The sequence below is a fragment of the Rhinopithecus roxellana genome, chromosome 13 (genome assembly GCF_007565055.1).
Source record: "Rhinopithecus roxellana isolate Shanxi Qingling chromosome 13, ASM756505v1, whole genome shotgun sequence".
Classification (NCBI taxonomy): Eukaryota; Metazoa; Chordata; class Mammalia; order Primates; family Cercopithecidae; genus Rhinopithecus; species Rhinopithecus roxellana.
Genome location: NC_044561.1, coordinates 70170223 through 70196682, shown reverse-complemented (window position 1 = coordinate 70196682; position 26460 = coordinate 70170223). Strand labels below are relative to the sequence as shown.

Here is a 26460-nt window from a genome sequence, read left to right as displayed (position 1 = left end):
ACCCTCCTCTGCATCTTCAGGGAACCTGCCCATCCTCCACCCGACCCTCCTCTGCATCCTCAGGGAACCTGCCCACCCTCCACCCGACCCTCACCTGCTGCAGCATGACTGGCTGTGGAGCGGGGCCACTTTCCCGGAGCAGGGAGGGGTGGAAAGGAGCTGTCCTCCCCTCTCCCCACCCTTCCACCCTTGCCAGCCAAGGTCGGGGCAGGTTCTAGCCCAGAGAGACCAGGGACCCCAGGGAAGACCCAAAGCCCCCAGCCCACGACTGAAGTCACCAGTCTTTCAGTTTCAGGAGCTGGAGTTCCTACAACCATGTACAGAAGGCTTGGACCCAGGAGCAGGATGGGCAGGTACGGACTCCAGCCACAGGTGACCAGCTTAGGAGAGTGAGACCAGAAGTGCGGGGCCACGGGAAGAATGAGTGTGTGTGACAGTCACTCTGGGTGGAGAAGCCCTCAACTCTCATGCGGCCCCCAGAGATCCCAAAACCCGCAGCCCCGTTCTATGGATCTGAAGGGACCATTCTCTGCGCTGGGTAGCCATGGCGAAGCCCCTCACAGCCACCCAGGCCAGCTTGGTGCTGGGCCACGGCCTGGGGGACAGCAGGCACTCCTCACCCAGCGCTCAGCGCTCACCCTGGGGTCCCCAGGCAGGGGGTAGAAGATGCTGGGCTGGCCACCTGGGCGTGGAGGGGCTCCGGGGAGCGCGGGCGGGGCGGGGCCCACCCACCCCCCCCAGCAGAAGGCGCACACGGCTCCGGGGGGTCGCTCAGTTTATTGGTAAAACGGGCACTGAGCGTGGCGAGCGCTGGGCGCGGAAGCCTGGGGCGGGGGCGCCTTTCCTCTTGAAGAACTTCCACTGGACCTTGATGGCGAGCATCCAGTCGCTGACCGAGGGCCTCTGGCAAGCGGAGGTGCAGACATGCGCCTGGCGGGGGTGCGGGGCGCCGGGGCGGCGCGCGGGGCGGGGGCGGGGCGGGGGCCGGGCCGGGGTTCGGGGCGCGGCGCCGCCGGGGAGGGTCGCGCCGCGGGCGCCCGCGCTTCACTTGCCCGCCTTCTGCGCCTTCTGCGCCGACTTGGTGACCTTGCCGGCGCCGCCGCTCTTCTTCTCCACGTTCTTGATGACGCCCACGGCCACCGTCTGCCTCATGTCGCGCACGGCGAAACGGCCTGGGGGCGGGGGCGGCGCGTGAGCGGGGCCGGAGGACTCGTCCCACCGACCCCCCAAGGGCTCTCGCCGGGCGAGGGCGCAACCACAGAACGAAGCCGGGTCGGGAACGTCCTCGGAACACCCTTAGCGCAGAGCGCGCCCTTGTGAGGACGGCCGGCCTCGCCAGAGCCCTGCCTGGGTGGCTGCTCCACGGCCTGCGGGGCGGCCACGGGGCAGGGGCAGCCCTAACGCTGCCACTGGATGACTGTGGGCCTTCCTCACTCGCGGGGCCTTCCTCACTTTTGGGGCCTCGTCTGCACACGGGACCCACCCCAGGTCCTCCAGGTAGGGTCACCTGCACTCAGTGACACGGAGGCCGTGGGTCTCCTGCCAGGCTCTGGGCCAAACTCCGCAGGAAAGGGGGCCCACTGCTGTCACCCAGCGCCCCATCCCCGCAGTCCTCTGCCCTCAGCCTGGATCAGCCACCGCCTGGGGGCTGCACCTCCCCGGACCACCCCGGCTCACCGAGAGGCGGGTACTGGGAGAAGCTCTCCACACACATGGGCTTTCCCGGCACCATCTCCACAATGGCCGCGTCTCCAGACTTCAGGGACTTGGGGTTGTCCTCCAGCTTCTTGCCAGAGCGCCGGTCAATCTTCTCCTTCAGCTCCGCAAACTTGCAGGCGATGTGGGCCGTGTGGCAGTCGATGACCGGGGAGTAGCCGGCGCTGATCTGCCCCGGGTGGTTCAGGATGATGACCTGGGAGCGGAGCCACAGGCAGCCATAAGGCACATCCTCGGTGAGCACCAGGAGGGTGCCGGAGCAGGGCTGGGAGGCCCAGTCATCCGGCTCCCCTCCACGGGTTCCTCGCCCCGGAGTGCTGACTGGAGGACCCAGCCCCCAGACCTGAACCTCAACATCCTCATTAAGCAGAAGATAAACAACTGAGATCCATTGTTTTGAAGGGGCAGGGGCAGCACCTACGCGGCCAACCCCGGCTGGAACTAAGGCAGGGGGGTGACAAAACTGGACCTCAATTCCTGTATCTCAGTTGTATCTCAATAAAGCCACTTTCAAAAATCATATGAAGAGACCAGGCGCGGGGGCTCACGCCTACTGTAATCCCAGCACTTTGGGAGGCCGAGGTTGGTGGATCACTTGAGGTCAGGAGTTCAAGACCAGCCTGGCCAACATGGCAGAACTCCGTCTCTACTAATAATACAAAAATTAGCCAGGCGTGGTGGCGCATTCCTGTAATCCTACCTACTGGGGAGGCTGAGGCAGGAGAATCACTTGAACCTGGGAGGCAGAGCTTGCAGTGAGCCGAGATCATGCCACTGCACTCCAGCCTGGGCAACAGAGCGAGACTCCATCTCAAAAAAATAATAATAATAATAATAATATGACGAGAGCAGCAAAGAGGGGGCAATGAAAACTGGAGAGAATAAAAGTATGACAGAGATGTCTCAGGCAGGAAGTTAACAAAAGTGTATTTCCAGGACGAATGTAGGAACTTAAAGGCTGGGCAGCCCAGTGGTGTGGCATGGACAGCAGACCCGGGACTGCACAGGGGCTGGGAGCCATAGGGCCTGCACCCCTCCCAGAACTGATTTCTCCCCCCATTGAATGCTCGGGGGCCCCTCGGTGGAATGGGGGTCCTTTCTCCTTTTTTTTTTTTTTTCTTTTGAGACGGAGTCTCGCTCTGTTGCCCAGTCTGGAGTGCAGTGGTGCAATCTCGGCTCACTGCAAGCTCCGCCTCCCGGGTTCAAGCAATTCTCCTGCCTCAGCTTCCTGATAGCTGGGACTACAGGTGCGTGCCACCACACCCGGCTAATTTTTGTATTTTTAGTAGAGACGGCGTTTCACCACATTGACCAGGATGGTCTTGATCTCTTGACCTCATGATCCACCCACCTCGGCCTCCCACAGTGCTGGGATTACAGGCGTGAGCCACTGCGCCCAGCCTGAGGGTCTGTTTTCTCCCCACACCAGGTGACCTGCCGACAGCAGCCTCACCCAGGACAGTCCTGCTGCTGCCCAGCAGGCGCCAGCCCCCTAGACCCAGCGCGGCCCCCAACCTGGGAGGTGAACTGAGCAGCCTCCTGCGGCGGGTCAGACTTGCTGTCCCCACACACGTTGCCCCGCCGGATGTCCTTCACCGACACGTTCTTCACATTGAAGCCAACGTTGTCACCGGGCAGAGCTTCGCTCAGAGCCTCATGGTGCATCTCCACCGACTTCACCTCAGTGGTGATGTTCACCGGTGCAAAGGTCACCACCATGCCCGGCCGCAGGATGCCTGTCTCCACCCGGCCCACGGGCACCGTACCAATGCCTGCAGAGGGGACGGGGTGTGAGGGGAAGGCAGGGCCCGAGAGGATGCTGGGGCAGGATATTCAGGGGACAGAGCCTGGAAACCAACAAAGCCTGGGACTGGATCCCCCCGACAGGCCTGGGGGTTGGGGCCACACTGGGCGGAGTGTAGGGGGAAGCCAGGGACAAGGCAGACCCAGAGATTCCAAGGCAAGTGAGGGCTGCCCCACCCAGCTGGAGAGATAAGAGGCTGAACAGCAGAGTTCCCAGGAACCCAAGGAAAAGCCACAGGGGCAGAGAAGGGGAGGATGGGCAGAGAGGGGCTGTCTGAACGTGGGGTCCCATCCATGCCCCCGGGGAGCACTTTCCCTCAAAGAGGGCACTATGGGACCCCTCCTTTGTCTGAGGACTCCTCCCTGTGAGTGTGGGCCAGACCACTGGACTGCTCCTGCCTGGGGCCTGGTCGCCCTGCTCCCTGCTCCCTGCGGGCTCTCTGGGCCCCACTTGGAGGCTGCAGGTCTCTATCATTAAAGGGGCCTCTCAGCCAGACGCAGCACAGGCACAGTGGCACCTGAGCGTCCCTGGCATTTCTCGTGGATCTGCTTACACCAATTGTGCAGCTGCCACAAGGGGGTCTTGTCTCCCCCAGGCTACTAGGTCTCCACCCTCACCTCCCAGGGCTGTGATGGAGGCCCATTGTAGCCTCCAGCAGACTTCACTGAGCCTGTGGGCTGTGCTCTGTGCTGGGGTGAGCATGACGCCCCCACTGTGCACACAGAGATGCCTGCAGTATCTTTGGCTGCAGCCCCCTGGCTGGGGGTCTCCTATCAGTGCCCCTTCTCTGGGGTCTCAGATTTGTTTATGGTTTCTTTTCTTGGGAAGATGGATGGATGGATGGATGGAGAGATGGACAGATGGATGAGATGGATGGATGCATGGATGATGGAGAGAAGGATGACTGGGTGGGGAGATGGATGGATGGATGGATGGATGGATGGATGGATGGATGGACAGATGGATGGAGAGGTAGATGGATGGATAGGTGGATGGGTGGATGGACAGAAGGATGAATGGGTAGGGAAATGGATGGATGGATGGATGGATGGATGGGGAGGGAGGGATGGATGGGTGGATGGACAGAAAAGTGGATGGGTGAGGAGGTGGGTGGGTGGATGGATGGATGGAGAGATGGAAGGATGGATGGATAGATGGATGGATGGATGGATGGATGGATGGATGGATGGATGGAGAGAAGGATGGATGGCGGGGAGATGGATGGATGGATGGATGGATGGATGGATGGATGGAAAGGTGGGTGGATGGGTGGATGGACAGAAGGATGGATGGGTGGGGAAGTGGGTTAGTGGGTGGGTGGGTGGGTGGATGGATGGAGAGAACGATAGATGGGTGGGAAAGTGGGGGTAGATGGATGGATGGATGGATGGGGAGGTAGGTAGATGGGTGGATGGACAGAAGGATGGATGGCTGGGGAGGGGGGTGAGTGGATGAGTGGATAGATGGAGGGATGGGGAGATGGATAGATGGGGAGATGGATGGATGGATGGATGGATGGAGGATGGATGGATGAGGAGGTGGGTGGATAGATGGATGGATGGGGAGGTGGGTGGATGGGTGGATGGACAGAAGGATGGATAGAAGGATGGATGGGTGGGGAGGTGGGTGGATGGATGGATGGGGAGGTGAGTGGATGGGTGGATAAATAGAAGGATGGATGGGTGGGGAGGTATGTGAGTGCATGAGTGGATGGATGGATGGATGGATGGATGGATAGATAGAAGGATGGATGTGTGGGACAATGGATAGATGGATGGATGGATGGATAGACGGATGGAGAGAAGGAGGGATGGATGGAGAGGATGGATAGGTGGGATAATGGATGGATGGAGAGGTGGATGGGTAGATGGATGGATGGATAGATGGATGGATGGACAGAAGAATGGATGGGTGGGGAGATGGATGGATGGATGGAAGGATGGATGGATGGGGAGGTGGGTGGATTGGTGGATGAACAGAAGGATGGATGGGTGGGGAAGTGGGTGAGTGGGTGGGTGGATGGATGGATGGATGGATGGGGAGGTGGGTGAGTGGGTGGGTGGGTGGATGGATGGATGGATGGATGGATGGGGAGATAGGTGGATGGATTGATAGAAGGATGGATAGGTGGGAAGATGGATGGATGGGTTGATAGAGAGAAGGATGAATGGGTGGGACAATGGATGGATGGGTGGGAAGATGGGTGGATGGATGGATAGAAAGAAGGATGGATGGGTGGGACGATGGATGGATGGATGGATGGATGGAGAGGTGGATGGATGGATGGAGAGGTGGATGGATGGATGGAGAGGTGGATGGATGGATGGAGAGGTGGATGGATGGATGGAGAGAAGGATGGATGGATGGAGAGGTGGATGGATGGATGGAGAGAAGGATGGATGGGTGGGACAATGGATGGATAAATGGATGGATGGGTGGGAAGATGGGTGGATAGATTGATAGAGAGCAAGATGGATGGGTGGGACAATGGATGGATGGATGGATGGATGAAGAGATGGATGGATGGATGGATGGATGGATGGATGGATGGATGGATAGAGAGAAGGATGGATGGGTGGATGGATGGGTGGGTGGGTGGGTGGATGTATGGATGGATGGATGGATGGATGGATGGATGGATGGACAGAGGATGGATGGGTGAGGAGGTGGGTGGATGGATGGATGGATGTGGGATGGACTCTTCCCCAGAAAGTGTGTGGTAAGGGGAGAGACTGGAGATAGCCCAGTCTTGAGATGCCTCATAGGGACCCCTGGTCTAGGGCAGGAAGAACTGGCTGAGCAGGAGTTCCAGCACGGCGCCCTTGCTCACCGCCGATCTTGTACACGTCCTGCAGTGGCAGGCGCAGGGGCTTGTCCGTGGGGCGCGTGGGGGGCAGGATGGTGTCCAGGGCCTCCAGCAGGGACACGCCGCTTGCGTTGCCCTCCTTACGCTCCACCTTCCAGCCCTTGAACCACGGCATCTGGACCGAAGGGAGAAAATCAGTCCATTACAGAGACATTGGTGGCCTCCCCACCCTCAGGGTCCCCGGGGTACCTCTAGGAATCCTGCTGTTCAGGCTAAACTTGCCTCATGCCCTTTAAGATGAAGAATTTCCCCAACCTGCTCCTCCCCAGCCCATAGCCCCAGCATCACAGGGACCCTGGGAAGGAGATCCCTCTTAAAAGGAGGAGGACAAAGAGGTAAAGCACCCTTCCCAGCCCAGGCTGCTCAGGAGTTGCTGACACTGTGAACAAACCCCCAGTCCAGCCCCAAGCCCCGAAGGGCCCAGGCCCCTGACCATCAGCTCTAGGCAGGGCAGGTGACTTGACTAGGAGGATGCTGAGTCTGGACAAGGGCCAGGCCAGGGACAGAGCTGGAGGGGGAGCCTCGCCCCACCCTAGCTCCTGAACACCGTGCTGCCTCCAAGCTTGGCACAGCCCTGTCCGGAGCTTCTCCTGGTGCAGCCCCCACTCCCCCACGAAGCCTCCCTCTGGGCCACCTGCCACAAACAGGGAGCAGGGGAGGGAGCCAGCAGCACTGTGCCCCAGCTCCCCAGGGCCTGTATAAGCATGGGCCACCTAGCAGCTCAGGCCAGAGGGGAGTGTGGGGTCCCTGATGGCTGGAGGCCTCCCTGGAGAGGCGGAGAATGGCGTTCACCACATGATACCCTGTGAGGAAAATGTCATCACAGGTAAACAACACCCAGCCTCATGAGATGGAGGCGGGGCTGGGGGAGCCCCTCTCAGCTCTGTCCCCAGACCTCAGCTCTGGGCTCAGTGCTACTGGTCTGTCTCCCCGCTGTCTCTAGACTCCACACCTGTACCCTCACTGTTGGCAGCTACACTGCTGGCAGAGCCCAGTGGCGGCCATTCTGGTGTCTCCTCTGGCTTGGAGAACCCTTGGAACACAGTCTCAGGTTCTGCAAGTGTCTCTACGCATCACCTCCAGCCAAGGCAAAGTCCCTGGGCCACAGATTGCCAGCTGAGCTCCCAATTGACCAGCCAAGAGCCAACCCTTAGCCCTCCCAGCCAGACCAGAAGCTGCACAAATCCTGCTCCAAGAGCCCAGGGGAGGCAGCCGGGGAGGCCCCCACGGCCCAGCCCGCAGCCCCTGCATGTTTTCCAGAGCCAGGACAATGCCCTGGCAGAGATGAAACCGACCACCCCCATGGCAGGGCTCTGGAGACCAAGCACATGGGCCGTGCTGGAGGCCACTGCCCCTGCTGTGTTGACATCGGGATGGGGCCCTGGCTCTGGCCAGCCATGTGGGAGGATGAGTGTAGAAGCAAAGCCCGGTGCTGAGGGGGGATGGGGCCCCCCGCCAGGCCTTGAGCCAGTTAGGGAAACCCAGCAGGTTTCGTGGGGAACCTGCATTTCCCTGGGACAGGCCCTCCACCTCCCCCTGCCACCTGCCGGTGCCTCGCTCTGGGGCAGGGGGTCCAGCCAGCCCGTGTGGCCCGCCCCACCCTAGCCACCACTCACGTTGGGGGAGGGCTCCAGCATGTTGTCGCCGTGCCAGCCGGAGATGGGCACGAAGGGCACGGTGGCCGGGTTGTAGCCGATCTTCTTGATGTAGGCGCTGACTTCCTTGACAATCTCATCATAGCGCTTCTCACTGTAGGCTGGCTCCGTGGAGTCCATTTTGTTCACGCCCACGATGAGCTGCTTCACACCCAGCGTGTAGGCCAGCAGGGCATGCTCCCGCGTCTGCCCATTCTTGGAGATGCCCGCCTCGAACTCACCCACGCCCGCCGCCACGATCAGCACCGCGCAGTCCGCCTGCCCAACGGGGGACACAGTGAGCCCCACCCCACCTGCCCGGCAGGGGACACAGGCCTCTCCGGGCAGTGGGCTGGGGCCTGAGCAGCCCACTGGGGCCTTGGGGAGGGAGACATGGGGGTCCCCACTTCAAGGGCAGTGTGGGGGGCTCATCGCCAGGCCATGGGTCAGGGGACCGAGGTTCAGCCCTGGCTCCACCACCAGTGGGCTGTGTGTCCCTGGACAAGTCACTCAGCCTCTCTGGTCATGTTCCTCACTTGAGGAGAGATTGAGGTCACAGTTATCAAAGCAGTTTGGAGGTGGTGGCATGTGTCCTGCTATCTGAAGGATGCTGTGTCTGGGGTGCCCGTGCATCTCTGTGAGTGCCCTGAAATGTCATACAGTCCTGGGCCTGGCTGGTGGCACCTCTGCCCACTGCTCACTGTCCCCATCCTGGCCTCTAGCCCCTCTGTGCATGAAGGTGTGTCCATGTCCACATCTGCCCCCGTCTGTCTGGGGACTCTGACACTGGCTGGGTGTCCTCACAGGCACTGGTTCAGATGCCAGAGCCCTGGATTCATTCTTGGGGGGGTCTCTCACCCAGACTGGGTGAGGGGTGGCCCAGGTGAGAGGTCCCCTGCCCTCACAGGAAGCACAGGAGACCCCACCACCCCAGTGATCCCAGGGGCCCCCAGTGTCCCTTGAAGGGTGCAGCGGCCTCTCCCCAGCCCCACCTGCTGTGCCCTGCTCACCTGGGATGTGCCTGTGATCATGTTCTTGATGAAGTCACGGTGGCCGGGGGCATCGATGATGGTGATGTAGTACTTGGTGGTCTCGAACTTCCAGAGGGAGATATCGATGGTGATGCCGCGCTCACGCTCCGCCTTCAGCTTGTCCAGCACCCAGGCATACTTGAAGGATCCCTTCCCCATCTGGAGCAGGTGAGGGCCACAGGTGAGGGTCACGACTGAGGGCGAGACCTGGGACCCGAGGAGTCCCTGGCGGTGCGAGCTGCTTGTCACAGAAGAGTGGCCGCGGGAGGCGGGAGATGGGCTCCAGCACCCCCTTGCTCCCCGCCGGGGTCCTGGAACGCCGGCCCACTCCGTCTGGACCCCGCACCCAGACCCTGCCCCCATGGCCGGCCTCCGCACCGGCTCCGGAATGGGTGCGGCTACGCACGTCCACCAGCAGGTGGCGCGAGGGCCTGGGAGCCGCCCGCTCTCCGAGCAAAGCCTCCAGATGGGATAAACCCCTCCCCCGCGAGGGCTCCCCTTTATCTGAAGCTGCGGACGCCCCCAGATCCCTTCCTCAGCCAGAGGCCAATAATACCACCGTGTTTGGGGCTGTCAGATAAACAACCCTCGGTGTTATTTTATTTTAAGGCGAGGAGAAGGGAAAACGGAATGAGGTCAGGAGGAGGGCCTGGCTGCACAGCTCCTTCCCGCTGCTCCAGCCTCCCCACCCCTCTGAGGCTTCTCCTCCCCTTCCTCGCTCTGCTGGTCACGGGAAGCTGGGGGGCCTTAGCCAGTGAGACCCCCACAGAAGGGGACGGGCTGCAGTCAGGGCAACAGCGATGGTCACTACCCAGCTGGGCATAGCTCCCCGCCAGGGCCTCGCACAGACTGGACTCTTGCCCCACAAGGGGCTGCCCAGCCTGGAGGGGACCCAGACGGGACCCAGCTGGGGCCTGAACCAGTGGCCCTCTGAAACCCCCGCCTTCTCCCGACGAGGCTAGGTAAAGGGTGATGCAGCCCAAACTCAGGGGTGCAGCTCAGAGCACCCACCTCACCAGGGCAGAGACTCAGCCCAGGACAGCGAGTGCCCCCCTCCCCGGGCCCTGGCCTCCACCTTCGTCATCCAGGTGAGAGCTCCCACAGGCCCTCCCAGAAGTGGGCTTCTCCCCAGAGCCCTGGGCAAGGGAGGGGGGCCAGAGAGCAGACCCCGACTCATGGCGGCTCCCCACCACCGTCTCAACCACCAAAGAGGAACCGCTTCAAAAGGTCAGCCAGAGGGCCGCCTCATGCAGGACCCCCACCCCAGGGCTGCACTGGACAGCAGCCCTCCACAGCCCAGCACAAGAAAATGGAGCAGACGGGCCAGCTGCCCATCAATCAGCTATTAATAGCAGCGTGCGTCCTGGCAGGGCCCTGGGACAAGTGAGGGCAGCACCACCTCCAGCCCCAGCCTTGGCCCTGGGGGGAAGGGGGCAAGGCTCTAGGGCCCTCCAGCCCCAGCTCAATGTGGCAGAGTTCCAGAGCCTTCTGTGGACCCTCCCTGGTCATCTCCCTCACCACAGGGCAAGTCCGGCCGCTCGATGGCCACCCCTCCCCCACCAAGCTCTCCGCAAGAGGGGCTGCCCCACTGGACCCTGTGAGGCCTGAGTGCCCCACAGCGGGGGTCCCTCCTGCCCTGGAGGTCTCCTGAGCCACATGTCCTGGGGCTGGGAGATGCCAAGCCTGGCCACCACAGGAGCTGGGGGTTCCTTCTCAGGGGGCCAAGACCAGAGCCTCCAGAGCTCACCTCAGCCGCCTCCTTCTCGAACTTCTCAATGGTCCTTTTGTCGATGCCCCCGCACTTGTAGATGAGGTGGCCTGTGGTGGTGGACTTGCCGGAGTCCACATGGCCAATGACCACGATGTTGATGTGGGTCTTCTCCTTGCCCATTCTGCTGGGAGTGTGAGGGGCTGGCGGGACCTGGGGTGCTCTGGCTCAGGGCGAGGGGGGCTGCAGTGATTCTGTGGGGAGACAGGTGATGGGGAGCCCAGAGGGGAGAGACCAGCAGAGACTGTCCTGGCACAGGCTGGGCACACATCCCTGCCCACAAACCAAGCCCCCATGTTTGGTGGGGAGGGAAGGGCCCTCACCCACAGCTGGGCCTGGCGAGGGCAAGTAGAGGCTGTGCACTGCCGCCACCCCACACTTGAGCCCAGTCAGCCCCATCTGCTGTAAATAACTGGGCGTTGGGAGCCCGCCGGCCGCTCCTTGGGAAGGGGTTAGCCACCATTTGGAAGGACCACGCAGTGCCGGGCTGGGTACGTCCGTGACCAGCAAAGCGGGGTGATGAGTCACCTGCCCAGCGCTCCAGCGCCCTGTCCTCCACGCTCGCTCCCCTCCCCGGCGGCAGGGCCAGGGACACGGCGCCCCACCCCCACCCGCTGCCACCGGGGAGAGATGGCCACTGCTCCCCACTCCCCTCCTCAGGCAGGGACGGCGCCATCTTCCCCTCATCCCTGCCCGGCAGGCTGGGCCGGAGCCCCGACGGAGATGCGCTGCCCAGATTAGAGACCCAGAATAGCTCTACGCGCCACCCCCCCCAGACTCTCACAGGGGCAGACAGCGGCCAGGAGGTGGGGGTCCCTGTTCCAGCCCGAGGAAGGAGGACCCGGTCCAGCCAAGCCCAGCAAGTGTCAGGTGGAGCTGCCCTCGGCCCGGTGGGGATATAGGGGGCACCCTCCCTCCGCCCTCCCCTCTGCTCAGGGCCCTGGGTCACAGCCCCGTCCCATCACAGAGGTCAGTGGAGAAACCCACGCTGCTCCTTGGGGACAGGCGGCTGGGGGAGGCAATGAGGACAGAAGCCACCCTGGGGTGGGAACACGGGTGGGGGTGGGGAGGCCAGGGCCCCCAGATCTCACCACCTCCCTCAGCGTCCTCTGGCCCAGCGCCCCAAGCCCGACCCCATCAGCCCCTGGCACTGAAGACCCTGCCCCCAGCTCGCACGGTCCCCGTGGCCCCAAGGTCATGGCTACGGGGAGATCGCCGCCCCGGACCCGGCCCCGCCGCCCCGCGCCGCCCCCCACCCCCGGCCCAGCCCGGCCGACGCGGGGACCCCTGGGAGCCGGAATCCGGGCGCGCGCGGGGGCGGGGGCGGGTGCCGGGCCCGGCCGCCCTCTGCCCCGCGGGACCGGCCCCGGGGGTCCCTCTTCGGAAGACGGGGGCGGGGGCGGAGGCCCGGGGGCCGAGCGTCCTTACCCGGAGCCGAGGTCTCAGCCAGAGGGACTGGCGGCGCCGGCGCCGGCGGTTTTATCTCCGGGAGGGGGTCCACCTATTGACGGTGGCGGCGCAGTGCACCGCGCCCTGCAGCACGCCAATGCGGAACCGCGCGGGAGGGGGCGGGGCGCGGACGCGCGCGGGCGGGCGCCACGGGGACGCGAGGGATGCGGGAGGCGCGGGTTGCAAAGACCGACGCGGGAGGCGGGAGAGAAACGCGCAGCGGGCGGGGGCGGGGCGGGGGGCAGGGCGGGGAGGCGGCGGGAGGGAGGGACAGGGATGGAGACCGCGCTGGGAGAGCGCGGCGGGCCCGGGAGACGGGGCGAGAGCTAGCTCGGGGCAGGAACACGCTTCAGCCGCGAAAAGCGGTCCCCGGGGACGGGGCAGACGCCGAGGACCGGAGCCGGCAGGCGGGGGAGGGGAACAGCTGGGCTGCAGCCTGGGAGACGAGCCTGGGTCTACCGGCCCCTCCCCGGCTGCTCATGAGGGACGCCCAAGAACCACCGAAGCCCGGCTCTGAGGGGCTCTCCCTAATGAGGCCCGGGGGTGCAGGTCTCAGGGTGGAACCCCGGGATCTGCTGGTTTCCAGCCCCTGTCCTCACGTGCCTGCCCTGCTGGGCGCACCACGAAGGCCCCCAGCATCCGGCGCAGAACCACCCTCCCCCAGAGGCTGGTCCCACGGTGCAGGGAACGCCGGAAGCCCGCTCCCAGACCCACTGACATCTTCCAGGGACCCTCCCCTCCGGGTGCGCCTACCGCCGGCTGCTGCTGGGAAACAGCGCCAGCCAAGGGCGAGTCAGATCCAGACAGACCCAGGCCCCCGCCCAGCGTCCACCCCGGTGCACCTCAGCGCCTTGCGGCTGTCCTCACATGGGGTCAGGATGCCAAGCCAAAGACCGGGCCACGCTCTGTAGGAAGTGGGGAGTCCCTGAGGTCCTGGGCACCCGCGGGTAATGACCAACGTGGGATGTGAGGAAGGGGGCCATGTGTTGTGTGAAGACCAAGGTCAGGGGCTTCCTCCCAGACCCCAAGATCCTGTCGTCTCACCCAGGTATTCACGTCTTCCCTCCCACGCTGCCCCCCCCCCCACTCGGATCTTCCTGCCAGCAGGGTCTCGGGAGGTGTGTGCTGAGTGGGGGCAGAGCCCTGGCACCTGTCCTCTCAGCCCTGAGTGCCCACTGGGTGTTGACATGGAGGGCCTGGGTCGGGCCCGGGACCTGCCACTGGGTAAAGCCATGGGGATCCTGAGAGACTGGACCCCTACCAGGCCCGCTGGCAGGTGTGAGGAGGAAGGAAAGGTGGGGGTCCAGGGTCGGGGCCAAACAGTTCTCCCCAGCCCATGGAGAGGGTCTCTCAGGAGGACACTGGTCTGTGGCTGCGTCTGCCCCATAGGAGTCCAGGGACTTGAGCTCCTGAGCCACAGGCAGGAGAGGAGGCCGGGAGGGCCTGCCAGGTGCCCTGGCACCTCCGAGTGCTGCTGATGCCATCAAACAGGAGCCAGGAATAAAAATATCCGCCTGGCGAGAAAGCAAGTCCCGCCCCACCCCACCCAGCTGGTCTCTATATTTAACGCCTCCCCTGCAGCCTGAAAGTTAGGCAGGGATTTGGGAAGTGGGCTTGCTGCAGGGGCTCCAGTGGCCCAGGCTGGGGTCCCTGGGATGCCCACCCCAGTCCCTCAAAGGACCACCAGGACTCTGGGCTACCTTTTCCAGACACCCCTTCCCCCTCAGCTCCCGGCTCACCCACACCGTTGCCAGGGGCTCACATATGCCGGGGGCCTTGCCGCCCACAGGAGTGGCCCCTGAGAGTGAGTAGAATGTGGCATCCTCCCCAAAGCACCTGTGTGATGACCCTGGGCAAGGGTGTCGGTGACTCCTCCAAAGAGTCTCCTGGGCACCGGGACACATTGGGTCCACAGTGCGGCCCTTCGGGGCCCTGGAAGCCGCTGACTCAGTATCTGGAGACACTTGGAACACACAGCTAATGGGGCTGCGGTCACAAGGCTAAACACTAAGACACCGATGGTTCCGAGCCCTGCGAGACTGAACAGTACTGAATGACTACTGACTACGGAATGTTAACTGCTGAATAACAGCAGTGGCCTGACCACGTCCCCAAAGTGCACGAGCTGTAACTTAATCCCCAATGCAACAGTGCTGGGGGCTGGGCTTCCATGAGGGTGTCTGGGTCACAAGGGGTTTGCCCTTCTGAATGGATTTGTGCCCTATAAACAGGACTCATGGCAGTGGGTTCTCTCTTGCTCCTCCACCTTCTCCCACATGAGGACGCAGCAAGAAGGCCCTGCCAGATGCCAGCACCTTGATCCTCGACTTCCCGGCCTCCAGACTGTGAGAAATAAACGTCTGTTTACTTATAATAAACATAACATATATATAAAGCAAACTTTATAAGTAAATTTTTAAATTTAAGTAATGTATAATTACCCAGTCTCAGGTATTCTGACATAGCACAACAAGCAGGTTGTGCTACTTGTCAACAGACAGGTAGCGCCAAATGACTTTGAGTACCAGCAAATTAGCCACAGCCAAGTCGCCCAGCTGTGTGAGTTCACCGTGTGGGGGATGGGGGACAGGGGGCCATGTGCGTGCACAGTGTGCGGGGATGGGGGCTGTGGGGACAGATGCTATGAGGTAGGCCCCCCAAGGCTGGCCAGAGGACCTTGAGAACCCGTGAGGCAACTGGGCACAGAAAGGCCAAGATTCCTGTCCAAGGACACACAGCAAATAGGGGGCCTGTGGCCTGTGCTTTCCCTGCCCTCCCCCAGGTCAGGACTTGGACCCTTCTTCCTGCGTCTGAGTCCCTGGTCACAGTGCCCCCTTACCAACAAGGGGGGGTGGGGGGTAAGAGGGGGGATGGTGAGTCAAGAGGGCACCAGCCAATCAGGGCTCCCCTGAGGGCAGGCCCCGCCCCTCCTCGACCTCTCCCAGAGCCCCCAGGCCCCGCCCCTCCTTGCCCCCTCCCAGAGCCCCCAGGACCCATCCCTGAGCTGTTTGGGGAGACACAGGCAACCCCTTCTTTGGCTGGCTAGGGTTTCACGAGCCTCGGGGAAGAAGATGTAGCTAAAATTAACCGCTATCAAGCTGTCAGCCCCGGAAATAAACCTGCCTCCCATTGGCTGCTGGTGACGTCACTGCCGGGTTAATAATAGCCTCCGAGTGCCTAACGAACCACCTGTGCATGGGGCACAGCCAGGCCATCACCCCGGGGCCACCGCCGCAGGCAGGTGGAGGCTGGCAGCCCAGGGGCAGACAGGGACTTGGAGGCAGGGTGGGGAGCAGGGCCAAGGAGGCTCTCTGGCCCCCAGTGTCTCAGGATGACCTCAGCCCTGGCCTGGCCCCAGAGCAGGTGCGGATTCAGTTCCCAGTCATGAAGCATCTCATCTGCTGGCCCACCTGGGCCCCCTGGACGGCCACCAGGACAAGGTCCTCCCCCGCGGCCATGCCTTGGGGCTGGCTCCCAGGGGACTGAACATGCCCTTGAGGCAGTGAATTAAACAGTCTCCATGGCAGCAGAGAGCTCCTGCCTCTGGAGCCTCCCTTAGAGGAGCAGCTCATGTCCCCCCAGACCAGAGAAGCTGGGGCTGGGCTGGCAGCGGGCAAACATGCCTGCGGGTCATGCCACAGACCTGGGCCAGCCACGGCCCTGACAACCCACCCTCCAACCCGGTGTCTGAGTGTGGCTGAGGCAGACCTAGTCTACCAGGGAGGCCCAGGAGGGATGTAGCCCCTCGGAGAGGGGGAAGGGCGGCCTGGCCTGCCACCCCCACCTGCAGGCCCCAGTAGGGAGCGTTGCCATGGTGAGAGGCAGCAGCAGCAGGAGGCCCCTCCCTCCAAGCCCTGCTGCCCGGGAGCCCAGCACCCACCCTGGTGGGGAGCAGACAGCACGTGCTCCTGCCGCAAGCAGCACTTTCTGGGCTTCTGGGCTTCCAGCTGCAGTCCCCCCCAGCCCCTCCCGGCTCCTGGCCATTACAGCCCATTGCAGGCTGGGAGGCTAAACAGGAGGCCGGGGTCACCGACCAGGGTGGGGTCACCTCTTGGACCCAAGAAGGGCAGCCCTGGTGCCAGCCCAGGGGCACTGTGCCCTCCAGTGCCCGGAGGCGGAAGGGAGAGCCTGGGTAGGGTCTGCAGACCATTAACCCCACAGCTGCCTCCTCTGGCCCCTGGAGGAAGAGGGGCCCATCAATTGTGTCTCATTCTGTAGCTGGTCCAGAGAGAATGGGGGGTCCGATGTCTGTGGTCAGGTCTGGAGAGAATGGGGGGTCCGGCGTCTGTGGTCAGTTCCGGAGAGAATGGGGGGTCCGGGGTCTGCGGTCAGGTCCGGAGAGAATGGGGGGTCCGGGGTCTGCGGTCAGGTCCGGAGAGAATGGGGGGTCCGGGGTCTGCGGTCAGGTCCGGAGAGAATGGGGGGTCCGGGGTCTGTGGTCAGGTCCGGAGAGAATGGGGGGTCCGGTGTCTGTGGTCAGGTCTGGAGAGAATGGGGGGGTCCGGTGTCTGTGGTCAGGTCCGGAGAGAATGGGGGGTCCGGGGTCTGTGATCAGGTCTGGAGAGAATGGGGGGTCCGGGGTCTGTGGTCAGGTCTGGAGAGAATGGGGGGTGTCCGGTGTCTGTAGTCAGGTCCGGAGAGAATGGGGGGTCTGGCGTCTGTGGTCAGGTCTGGAGAGAAGGGGGGTCCAGTGTCTGTAGTCAGGTCCGGAGAGAAGGGGGGGTCCGGTGTCTGTGGTCAGGTCTGGAGAGAATGGGGTGTCCGGGGTCTGTGGTCAGGTCTGGAGAGAATAGGGGGTCTGGTGTCTGTGGTCAGGTTCGGAGAGAAGGGGGGTCCAGTGTCTGTGGTCAGGTCTGGAGAGAATGGGGGGGTCCGGTGTCTGTAGTCAGGTCCGGAGAGAATGGGGGGGTCCGGTGTCTGTAGTCAGGTCTGGAGAGAAGGGGGGGTCCGGTGTCTGTGGTCAGGGCCCCCTCAAGGGCCCACTGAAAGCAGAGCTCCCTTCCTGTGACCCCACCCAAGGTCCCAACTCCCCTCCTGTGTACCGGGCACCAGATTCAAGGGGGATCTCTCGAGGTGGGGAAATTGCCCTGGGGAACCTGAAGTTCATTAGCAGCTCTGGAGGCCCTGTTTTCAGCCCTTTGAATAGCCCTCCCCTCAATTAGGCAGCTGGGGATCTTATGAAGGGAGTAACAGGACCCTGCCCGCACGAGCCTCCCAGGGGCCACGGCCCATCATCGCCCCCCACAGAGACTCAGAGCCTCCCCACCCCTGGAGGGACCTCCCCACACTGCCAGGAACCGAGCAGCTGGGCCAGGGCAGGAGGAAGGGCAGGGAGAACACAGAGGGGACGTCTGCCTTTTTAAAGACATGACTTTGAGCATACATGGAGAAAAGTCACACACTGCAAATGTGCCTGATGAGTTACCACCAGGAGAACACACCCAGACCAAGAAACAGCATTCCCTCCCGCCCCTCAGTAAAGGTGACTTCTGACACCACAGATCACGTCTGCCTGTTTTTAAACTTCATATAAAGGGAACGCAATGCACAGTGTGTATCGTTTTGTCTGGTTTCTTTCACCCACGACTGTATCTGTGAGATGCGTCCATGCCGTCCCATGCAGTAGGCATGTGTTCATTTTCATTACGGTACGGCATTCCGCTTCCAGTTCTGAACGACTGCAAATAAAGCTGCTACGAACACTTGTGTGCGTGTCTCTTGTGTGGGTGTGCCTGCTTAGTACACATCCCAGGATGTTCCAGCCACATGATAGGTACATTATGCCAACCACTAGTTGATTGTCTCTTGTCTTGAAATTTAACCTTCAACACCTGCTGCCCAGCAATGGACAGAATTACTTTAAGCATTTCTCCTTTATGCTGGGCAGATTCATTTTTTTCTTTTCTTTTCTTTTTTTCTGAAACAGGGTCTCACTCTGTCCCCCAGGCTGTAGTGCAGTGGCACAATCATGGTTCACTGCAGCTTCGGCCTCCCAGGCTCAAGCAAGTGGCCCCACCCAAGGTCCCAACTCAATGTACAATAATGTACAATAATGCCTACTCAAGGTCCTACCTCCGCCTCCCAAGTATTTGGGACTGCAGGTACACACCACCACACCCAGCTAATTTTTGTATTTTTTACAGAGATGGGGTCTCACCACATTGCCCAGGCTGGTCTCCAACTCATGGGCTCAAGTGATCCACCCGCCTTGGTCTCCCAAAGCCCTGGGATTACAGACGCGAACCACCACACCCAGCTGAGATTCACTTTTTTGAGGAAGGCAATAAAGGGTGAATTTGCAGCTGAGAATAAATCAGTTGATAATTGGCCTTTTCCCTTGACCGTGGATTGCATTGTCCTGTTTCTTCATGTGTCTAGTGATTTTTGACTGAATACTGGACATCGTGTGGAGAGTCTGTTCTGCTTCCTCCTCTGAAGCTGTCAGTGTTTGCTTTGCAGGTCGTTTCATTGCTGGACCCTTGTGGGCTTGTTCTCATGCTTTGTTGGCGTCAATCTGTGGACAGCTCAAAGTGTGCTTCCCAAGTCCTGCTACCTGGGTAAGAGTCAACCCTCAATCTCAGTCTCCCCTGCAGATCTCTGGGGGGCTTGGTCTGACTTTCACTAGATGAGTGTGGAGTAGGCATTACTGTACATTGTAGTCGTTTCTCCTTAAAAAACAAAACCAAACAAAAACACAGTAAGGTCTCTCCACTCTGGCCAGGTCCAAATGCCAAATGCCGAAATGCGACCCGACACAGCTTGTCCTCTAATATCTTTGTTCTGCTCTAACTTGGGGTGGACTCAACCTCAGGTGATCCCTGGTGAGTTGCAGCCTTGAATACTTTCCTCTGAGAAGCACTATGGTTTGTGCCCAGCCCATAGGCCACAGAAAGGTGATAAGTCACTCTGTGATTGGCTGCATCATTCAAGGCTCTGTCCTGGGGGCAGAGCTACACGACGCCCCTGCTGTCTGTGAAGACATGGCTGCCGGAAGGCCTGGGAGGGGGCTTGTATCAGGGAACCAGTGAGTGACCCCAGGCTGCCAGCCAGCAAAAAAGTAGGGACCTCAGTCCTACCGCCACAGGGAACTGAATTCTGTCAACAACCATGTGGCCTTCAAAGAAGACCTCAAGCTTCAGAAAGAAACACCAACACAGGCTGGGCGCGGTGGCTCAAGCCTGTAATCCCAGCACTTTGGGAGGCCGAGACGGGCGGATCACGAGGTCAGGAGATCGAGACCATCCTGGCTAACACGGTGAAACCCCGTCTCTACTAAAAAATACAAAAAATTAGCTGGGTGAGGTCGCGGGCGCCTGTAGTCCCAGCTACTCGGGAGGCTGAGGCAGGAGAATGGCGTGAACCCGGGAGGCGGAGCTTGCAGTGAGCTGAAGTGAGCTGAGATCCGGCCACTGCACTCCAGCCTGGGCCACAGAGTGAGATTCCGTCTCAACAAAAAAAAAGAAAGAAAGAAACACCAGCACCTTGGTGGCACTCTTGAAACCCCAAACCACCCAGTGGAATTGTGTGTCAGTTCCTGACCCCCCAAAACTGAGAATAAATGCATGTTTTTTAAAGCTACTAAATTGGTGTTGATTGGTTATGCAGTGACAGATAACAGCACAGGGCCTATAATCACTGCTCTCTGGTGAACCTCCAGTGCCATCTCACCGTCAGCCACAGGCTTGCAGAGGTCCCAAACACTCCCTACCAGCAACATGCACACTTAAGCCCCTCGCTCCATTCTCTGCCTCTCATCCCAGGGGGACCACCATGCTCTGCCTGGAGCCCTGCTTGTGGGGTGGCCGAGGAGAACCGGGCGTGTGGGCACCTCCAAGCACCCTCTAGGTCTTGTGCTGTCCGCGCCTTGCTGCCTGGAGAGAGCTGTGCACAAATTTTGTCTGGTCTCCGAGTTGTTTCTGGAGGGAGACGTAGCTGGCAGCAGCTACTCCTCCACAACTGGAAGCAGCGGTTGACTCCACACCAACATAAAGACAATTTTTTATTTTGCAATGATTTCAAACTTACAGAAAAGTTGCAAAACTGGTACCAAGAACTCCCCGACATGCTTCGTCCAGGGTCTCTAATTGTTCACATTTTGCCCATTTGCTTTCTCATTCCTTCTCTGTCTTTCACACGTGGACTCTTTTCTTTCTGAAGCACATGAGAAAAGGTTGCATAAATCACTGCCTTTAGTCCTCCATGCTTCTGTGTGTACTTCTGGCAGATATAATAAGTACTCCTACAGTCCACATTCCGATTGCCTACAGTCCACATTCCGATTGCCTACAGTCCACGTTCCAATTGCCACGGTTAACCCAGCAGAGCTGTCTGTTGGGATCGCTGATCAAGGCTTGTAGCCTCCCTCAATCTCAGATAGCTTATCAGTTCCTCAGTCTTTTTATTTTTTATTTATTTATTTATTTATTTATTTATTTATTTATTTATTTATTTGAGACAGAGTCTAGCTCTGTCGCCCAGGCTGGAGTGCAGTGGCACGATCTTAGTTCACTGCAACCTCCACCTCCCAGGCTCAAACCATTCTCCTGCCTCAGCCTCCCAATTAGCTGAAATTACAGGTGCCCACCACCACATCCAGCTAATTTTTATGTTTTCAGTAGAGACAGGATTTCACCATATTGGCCAAGCTGGTCTCAAACTCATGACCTCAAGTGATCCACCCGCCTCAGCCTGCCAAAGTGCTGGGATTGCAGGCATGAAGCACTGGGCCCAGCTCAGTCTTTTTATTTTTATATTATTTTATTGTTTTACTATTTTCACGGTATCGACATTGGACCTGTCTTTTTAAAAATCTCTTATGACACTGAAACTTTTGAAGAATGCAAACCGGGTGTTTTGTAGATGGTCCCTGAGTTGAGTGTTCCCGACATTTCTGCATGAATAGATTGGCACAAGAGCCAGGCGTCCTTCCCAGCACATGGGACACTGGCTGCCCACAAGCGGCAATGGTACCTTCGATCCGCGGGTTAAACTGGCATCCACAAGTTTCTCACAGCAGAGTTACCACTTTTCCCTTCGTAACTGATAACTAAGCTGGGCACGTGGCTCACACCTGTAATCCCAGCACTCTGGGAGGCCGAGGCGGGGGGATCACTTGAGCCCAGGAGTTCGAGACCAGCTCAGCCAAAATGGGGAAACCCCATCTCTACTAAAAATTCAAAAATTAACTAGGTGTGGTAGTACATGCCTGTAGTCCCAGCTACTCAGGAGGCCGAGTCACGAGAATCACTGGATCCCAGGAGGCAGAGGTTGCAGTAGCCGAGATCATGCCACTGCACTCCAGCATGGGTGACAGAGTGAGAGAGAATCCGTCTCAAAAAACCTCGAAAATTAACAAGGAAGTACTTTTGATACCAGTGGCCAGGGGAAGTCCCCAAATGCCAATGAGACCTTGACCCAGGCCAGTGTCCGCCTCTTAACACCATCATAAAAGGAATTCAAGGACGAGTTAAAAAATAATGAAAGTAGAGATTTATTGCAAAGCAAAAAGTACAAGAAAGCAGAGTGTGGCTGGGTGTGAAGGCTCACACCTGTAATCCCAACACTTTAGGAGGCCGAGGCAGGAGGATCACTTAACCCCAGGAGTTCGAGACCAGCCTGGGCAACACAGTGAGACCCTGCCTCACGAAAATAAATAAGTAAATAGAAAAAAAACATAAAAGAAGAAAGGGGAGTGCGGGTGATCTCAAGAGAGTGAGTCGTGAGGCAGGGTTTGGGGCCCCTACCTTGAATGGGTTTCTTTAACCAAGGAGTGGAATATTCATGAAGATTTCTGGAAGAAGGTGAAGATTTCTAGGAACTGTGGTGCCACCCATTTTTATACCAAATATGTGTGTTCCTGGAACTGTCATGGTGCTGCTGAGTGTGATTTGTGTGTTGATGAGCATATAATTAGGTCACTGGTGCAACCCAGGTCAAGTCTGCTGCCATGTGGGTCCAGTCGTGCAGTCGTCTCAGCCGGCTTGGCCCAGTGGGTCTGGCTGTCCCAGCCGGTTTGGCCTATGTCCTGGTTTTCAGGGTGTGATCACCCTCCGGCCTCTGTAGCTTTTTCAACAGCTCCCTTTTGATAGTCATGAAACGGCTGCCTGGAATCTTCTGTTCTCCTGTAGCCACCTTGTCATAGTCCTGTCTCACTCTGGATTAGGTAAATGTCCTGTCCCTCATCAGAATCCATCTCTGGACTTAGCATTCGTGGATGATTCAAACCTGGATCAGCGTTTACTACGATGGCTGTGGGTTTTAAATCACCATTTTATCTGTCGTTATTTTTTTTTGGAAGTTGACTTTTTTGGAAGATACATGATTCTATGGATATTCACACACACACATATCGCCACCGCCAGTGGTCAGGAAGCAGGACATCCCACGACTCGGAAATCTCCACAGACACGCCATTTGCGGTCACCCCTCCTCTTGCGCATGGAAACCCCATTTGTTCTAAGAAGGTTGGACGAGGCCCAGGACATTGACGCACCGGATTGCACTGGGGTCTGGCTTTTCTCAGTTAGCACGGCGCTGTGGAGACCCACCCGGGGGTTTCACAGATCGGGGGCTCATTCCTTCTATCACTGAGCAGTATCTTGTGCACGACGCACCAGTCCATCCCTTCACCCACAGAAGGACACCTGCAAGGGTTCCAGGTTGGGCAGCTGTGAATAGAGCTCCCATACACGTCTGTGTACTGTCTTTTAATGTAAACCTGTTTGAATTTGTCTTGGATAAGTGCTCAGAAGCGGAATTGCTGGGTCATGTGCCAGGCGCAGGTTTCCCTTCACCAGAAGCTGCCGACCTGGCCTCGGGAGGGAAACCCGGCCGTCTGAACCGCCAGGGGAGTTCCCGGAGCCTCACGGCCTCCATCCGCAGCAGCACTTGGTATCCTTGGTGTTTGAAATTTTTTTTTTTTTTAGCTGCTGTCATAGGTAGCCTCTCATGGTGCTTTTAATTTGCATTTCCCTAATGCTGAAGAACATTTCATGGGCTGGTTAGTACATGGTCTTTAGTGAGGCTCCCATTAAGTCTTTTATTCTTTTGTTTATTTATTTTGAGATGGAGTTTTGCTCTTGTCGCCCAGGCTGGAGTGCAGTGGTGTGATCTCAGCTCACTGCAACCTCCACCTCCTGGGTTCAAGCAATTCTCCTGCCTCAGCCTCCTGAGTAGCTGGGACTACAGGCGCCCGCCACCTCGCCCGGCTAACTTTTTTTTTTTTTTTTTTTTTTTTTTTTTAGTAGAGATGAGGTTTCTCCTTGTTGGTCAGACTGGTCTCAAACTCCCGATCTCAGGTGATCCGCCTGCCTCGGCCTCCCAAAGTGCTGGGATTACAGGTGTGAGCCACTGCACCCGGCCTTTTATCTTTTTTTAAAAACAGCTTTATTGAGATATCATTTACACACCATAATATTCACCCATTTAAAGTGCATGATGCAATGGCTCTTAGCATCTTTACAGAGCTGTGCAACCATCACCATAATCTAATTTTAGAACATTTCGTCACCCCGAAAAGAAACCTTGTACCATTTAGTAATCAGTTCGCGTTCCTCTCCCACCTCCAACCAAGCCCTGGGCAACCACTCATCTGCTTTCTGACTCCAAGCGTTTGCCTGCTCTGGGCGTTTCTGCGAACGGAGCCGCGCCCCGTGTGTGGTCTTTGCTGACTGGCTGCTTCCAGGTTTGGTTTCTGGGCGTCGCAGCCTGCGTCAGTGTCTTATTCTTTCTTGTTGCCAAACAATCCTCCGCCGTAGGGATGGGCCACGTTTTGTCCATCATTGATCAGTTGATGGACATTTGGGTTATTTCACTTTTTTTTTATTTTTTTATTTTTTATTTTTTTTGAGACAGAGTCTTGCTCTGTGGCCCAGGCTGGAGTGCAGTGGCGTGATCTCGGCTCAGTGCAACCTCCACCTCCCCAGTTCAAGTGATTCTTCTGCCTCAGCCTCCCAAGTAGCTGGGATTACAGGCACCCGCCATCACACCTGGCTGATTTTTGTATTTTTAGTAGAGACAGAGTTTTGCCATGTTAGCCAGGCTGGTCTTGAACTCCTGACCTCAGGTGATCTGCCCACGTTGGCCTCCCAAAGTGCTGGGATTACAGGCGTGAGCCACCTCGCCCAGCCTGTTTCCACTTTTTAGCTAATATGAATAATGCTCTATGGGCGTACAAGTTTTTTTGTGTGGACACATGTTTTCATTTATCCCGGGTAGATATCGAAGAGCAAAATCCTGTGACTATATTTAACCTTTTGAGGAACTGCCAAAATGTTTTCTGAAGTGGTTACACCATTTCACATTCTCAGCAGCTGTGTAGCAGGGCTTCCATTCCTCTGCTGTTATTATCGTGTGTCTTTTTATCAGAGCTCTGCTGGGTGTGAAGTGCTGTCTCATTGGGGTTTGGATTTGCATTTCCCTAAAGACTAACCCTATGGATCTTTTTGTGTAGCTTTTAGCCATTTGCATGTCTTCTTTGCAGAAATGCCTTTTCAAATCCTTGACTCTTTTCTTCTTCTTTTTTTTTTTTTTTTTTTTTTTTTTTTTTTGAGATGGAGTCTCACTCTGTCACCAGGCTGAAGTGCAGTGGTACAATCTTGGCTCACTGCAACCTCCGCCTCCCAGGTTCAAGTGATTCTCCTGCCTCACCCTCCTGAGTAGCTGGGATTACAGGTGCACACCACCACACCTGGATAAATTTTGTATTTTTTGTAGAGACGGAGTTTCACCATGTTAGTCAGGCTGGTTTCGAATTCCTGACCTTGTGATCCGCCCGCCTCAGCCTCCCAAAGCGCTGGGATTACAGGCATGAGCCACGGTGCCCAGCCCCTTGGTCAGGTTTTAAATTGAATTGTTTATTTGTATGTTTTGGTGTTGAGTCTTGAGAGTTTTTTATATATGGTGGATACAAGTCTTTTGTCAGTTATGTGATTTGCAAATATTTTCTCCAAGTCTGTGGCTTGTCTTTTTAATCTCTTAACAGGATCATTCACAATACAAGTTTTTTATTTCAGTGAAGCCCAGTTTATCCATATTTTTCTTAAATGGATCATGCTTTTAATATTGGCTACTCAGGTCACAAAGATGATCTCTTGTACTTTCTTCTAGATGTTTTATAGTTTACATTTTATATTTAGATACACTATCCATTTGTATAGTTAATCTTTGTATAATATGTGAGATTTGGGTCAAGGTTTTTGTTTGTTTGTTTGTTTTGCATGTGAATGTCAAATGCTTCCAGCACCATTTGTTGAAAAGATTATACTTTTATTTTTTTTTAAATAAGGACTCACCCTGTTGCCCAAGCTGGAGTGAGGTGGCATGATCTCAACTCACTGCAACCTCTGCCTCCTGGGCTCAAGCGATCCTCCCACCTCAGCCTCCTGAGTAACAGGGACTATAGGCACGTGCCATGAAGCCCAGCTACTTTTTGTAGAAACAAGGTCTCGCCATGTTGCCCCGGCTGGTCTCTAACCCCTGGGCTCAAGTGATCCGCCTGCCTCAGCCTCCCAAAGTGTGGGATTGCAGGCATGAGTCACTGTGCCCAGCAGAAAAGATTATACTTGCTCTGTCAAATCACTGAGGTGCTTTTCTCAGAGAACATTTGGCCGCATCTGTGTCAGGCTGTCTCTGCACTCTCTCCTGTTACACTGATGTCTGTGTCTGGCTCCTCACCAAGACCTCACCGTCTAGTTTTGTTTTCTTCTGTTATTTCTGTTTTTCTAAGACATCTTGTTATAGCACACTGTCTTGATTATTGTGATTTTACAGCAATTTCTAAAATGAGGTCGCAACTAGGTGCAGTGGTTTACGCCTGCAATCCCAGCACTTTGGGAGCCTGAGGTGGGCAGATTCCTGGGCCCAGGAGTTCGAGACCAGCCTGGCCAACATGGTGAAAGCCCATCTCTACTAAAACTACAAAAATTAGCCAGGCATGGTGGTGCACACCTGTAATCCCAGCTACTCGGGAGGCTGAGGCACAAGAATAGCTTGTACCCAGGAGGTTGCAGTGAGCTGAGATCATGCCACCACACTCCCAGCCTGGGCAATAGAGTGAGACTCCATCTCAAAAAAATAAAATAAAATAAAAAGTAAAATAAAATAAAATGAGGTCGTACATGGAAAGAATAGTCTTTTCAACAAACAATGTTGGGAAATCTTTATATCCACCTGCAATATAATGAAACCAGCTC

The 26460-nt window shown here is 57.7% G+C and overlaps 1 protein-coding gene across 1 annotated transcript; it reads right to left on the bottom strand.

Moving 5' to 3' along the window:
- Positions 1–758: 758 nt before the first annotated feature.
- Positions 759–12502, bottom strand: EEF1A2 (eukaryotic translation elongation factor 1 alpha 2). The gene is made up of 8 exons (XM_030914492.1): positions 12248–12502; positions 10799–11013; positions 9031–9210; positions 8003–8299; positions 6351–6501; positions 3232–3488; positions 1678–1912; positions 759–1172 (listed from the first exon to the last, which is right to left on the bottom strand). Exons 2-8 carry the CDS (start codon positions 10940–10942, stop codon positions 1045–1047), a joined length of 1392 nt encoding a protein of 463 aa, XP_030770352.1. The 5' UTR covers positions 10943–11013; positions 12248–12502; the 3' UTR covers positions 759–1044.
- Positions 12503–26460: the final 13958 nt, after the last annotated feature.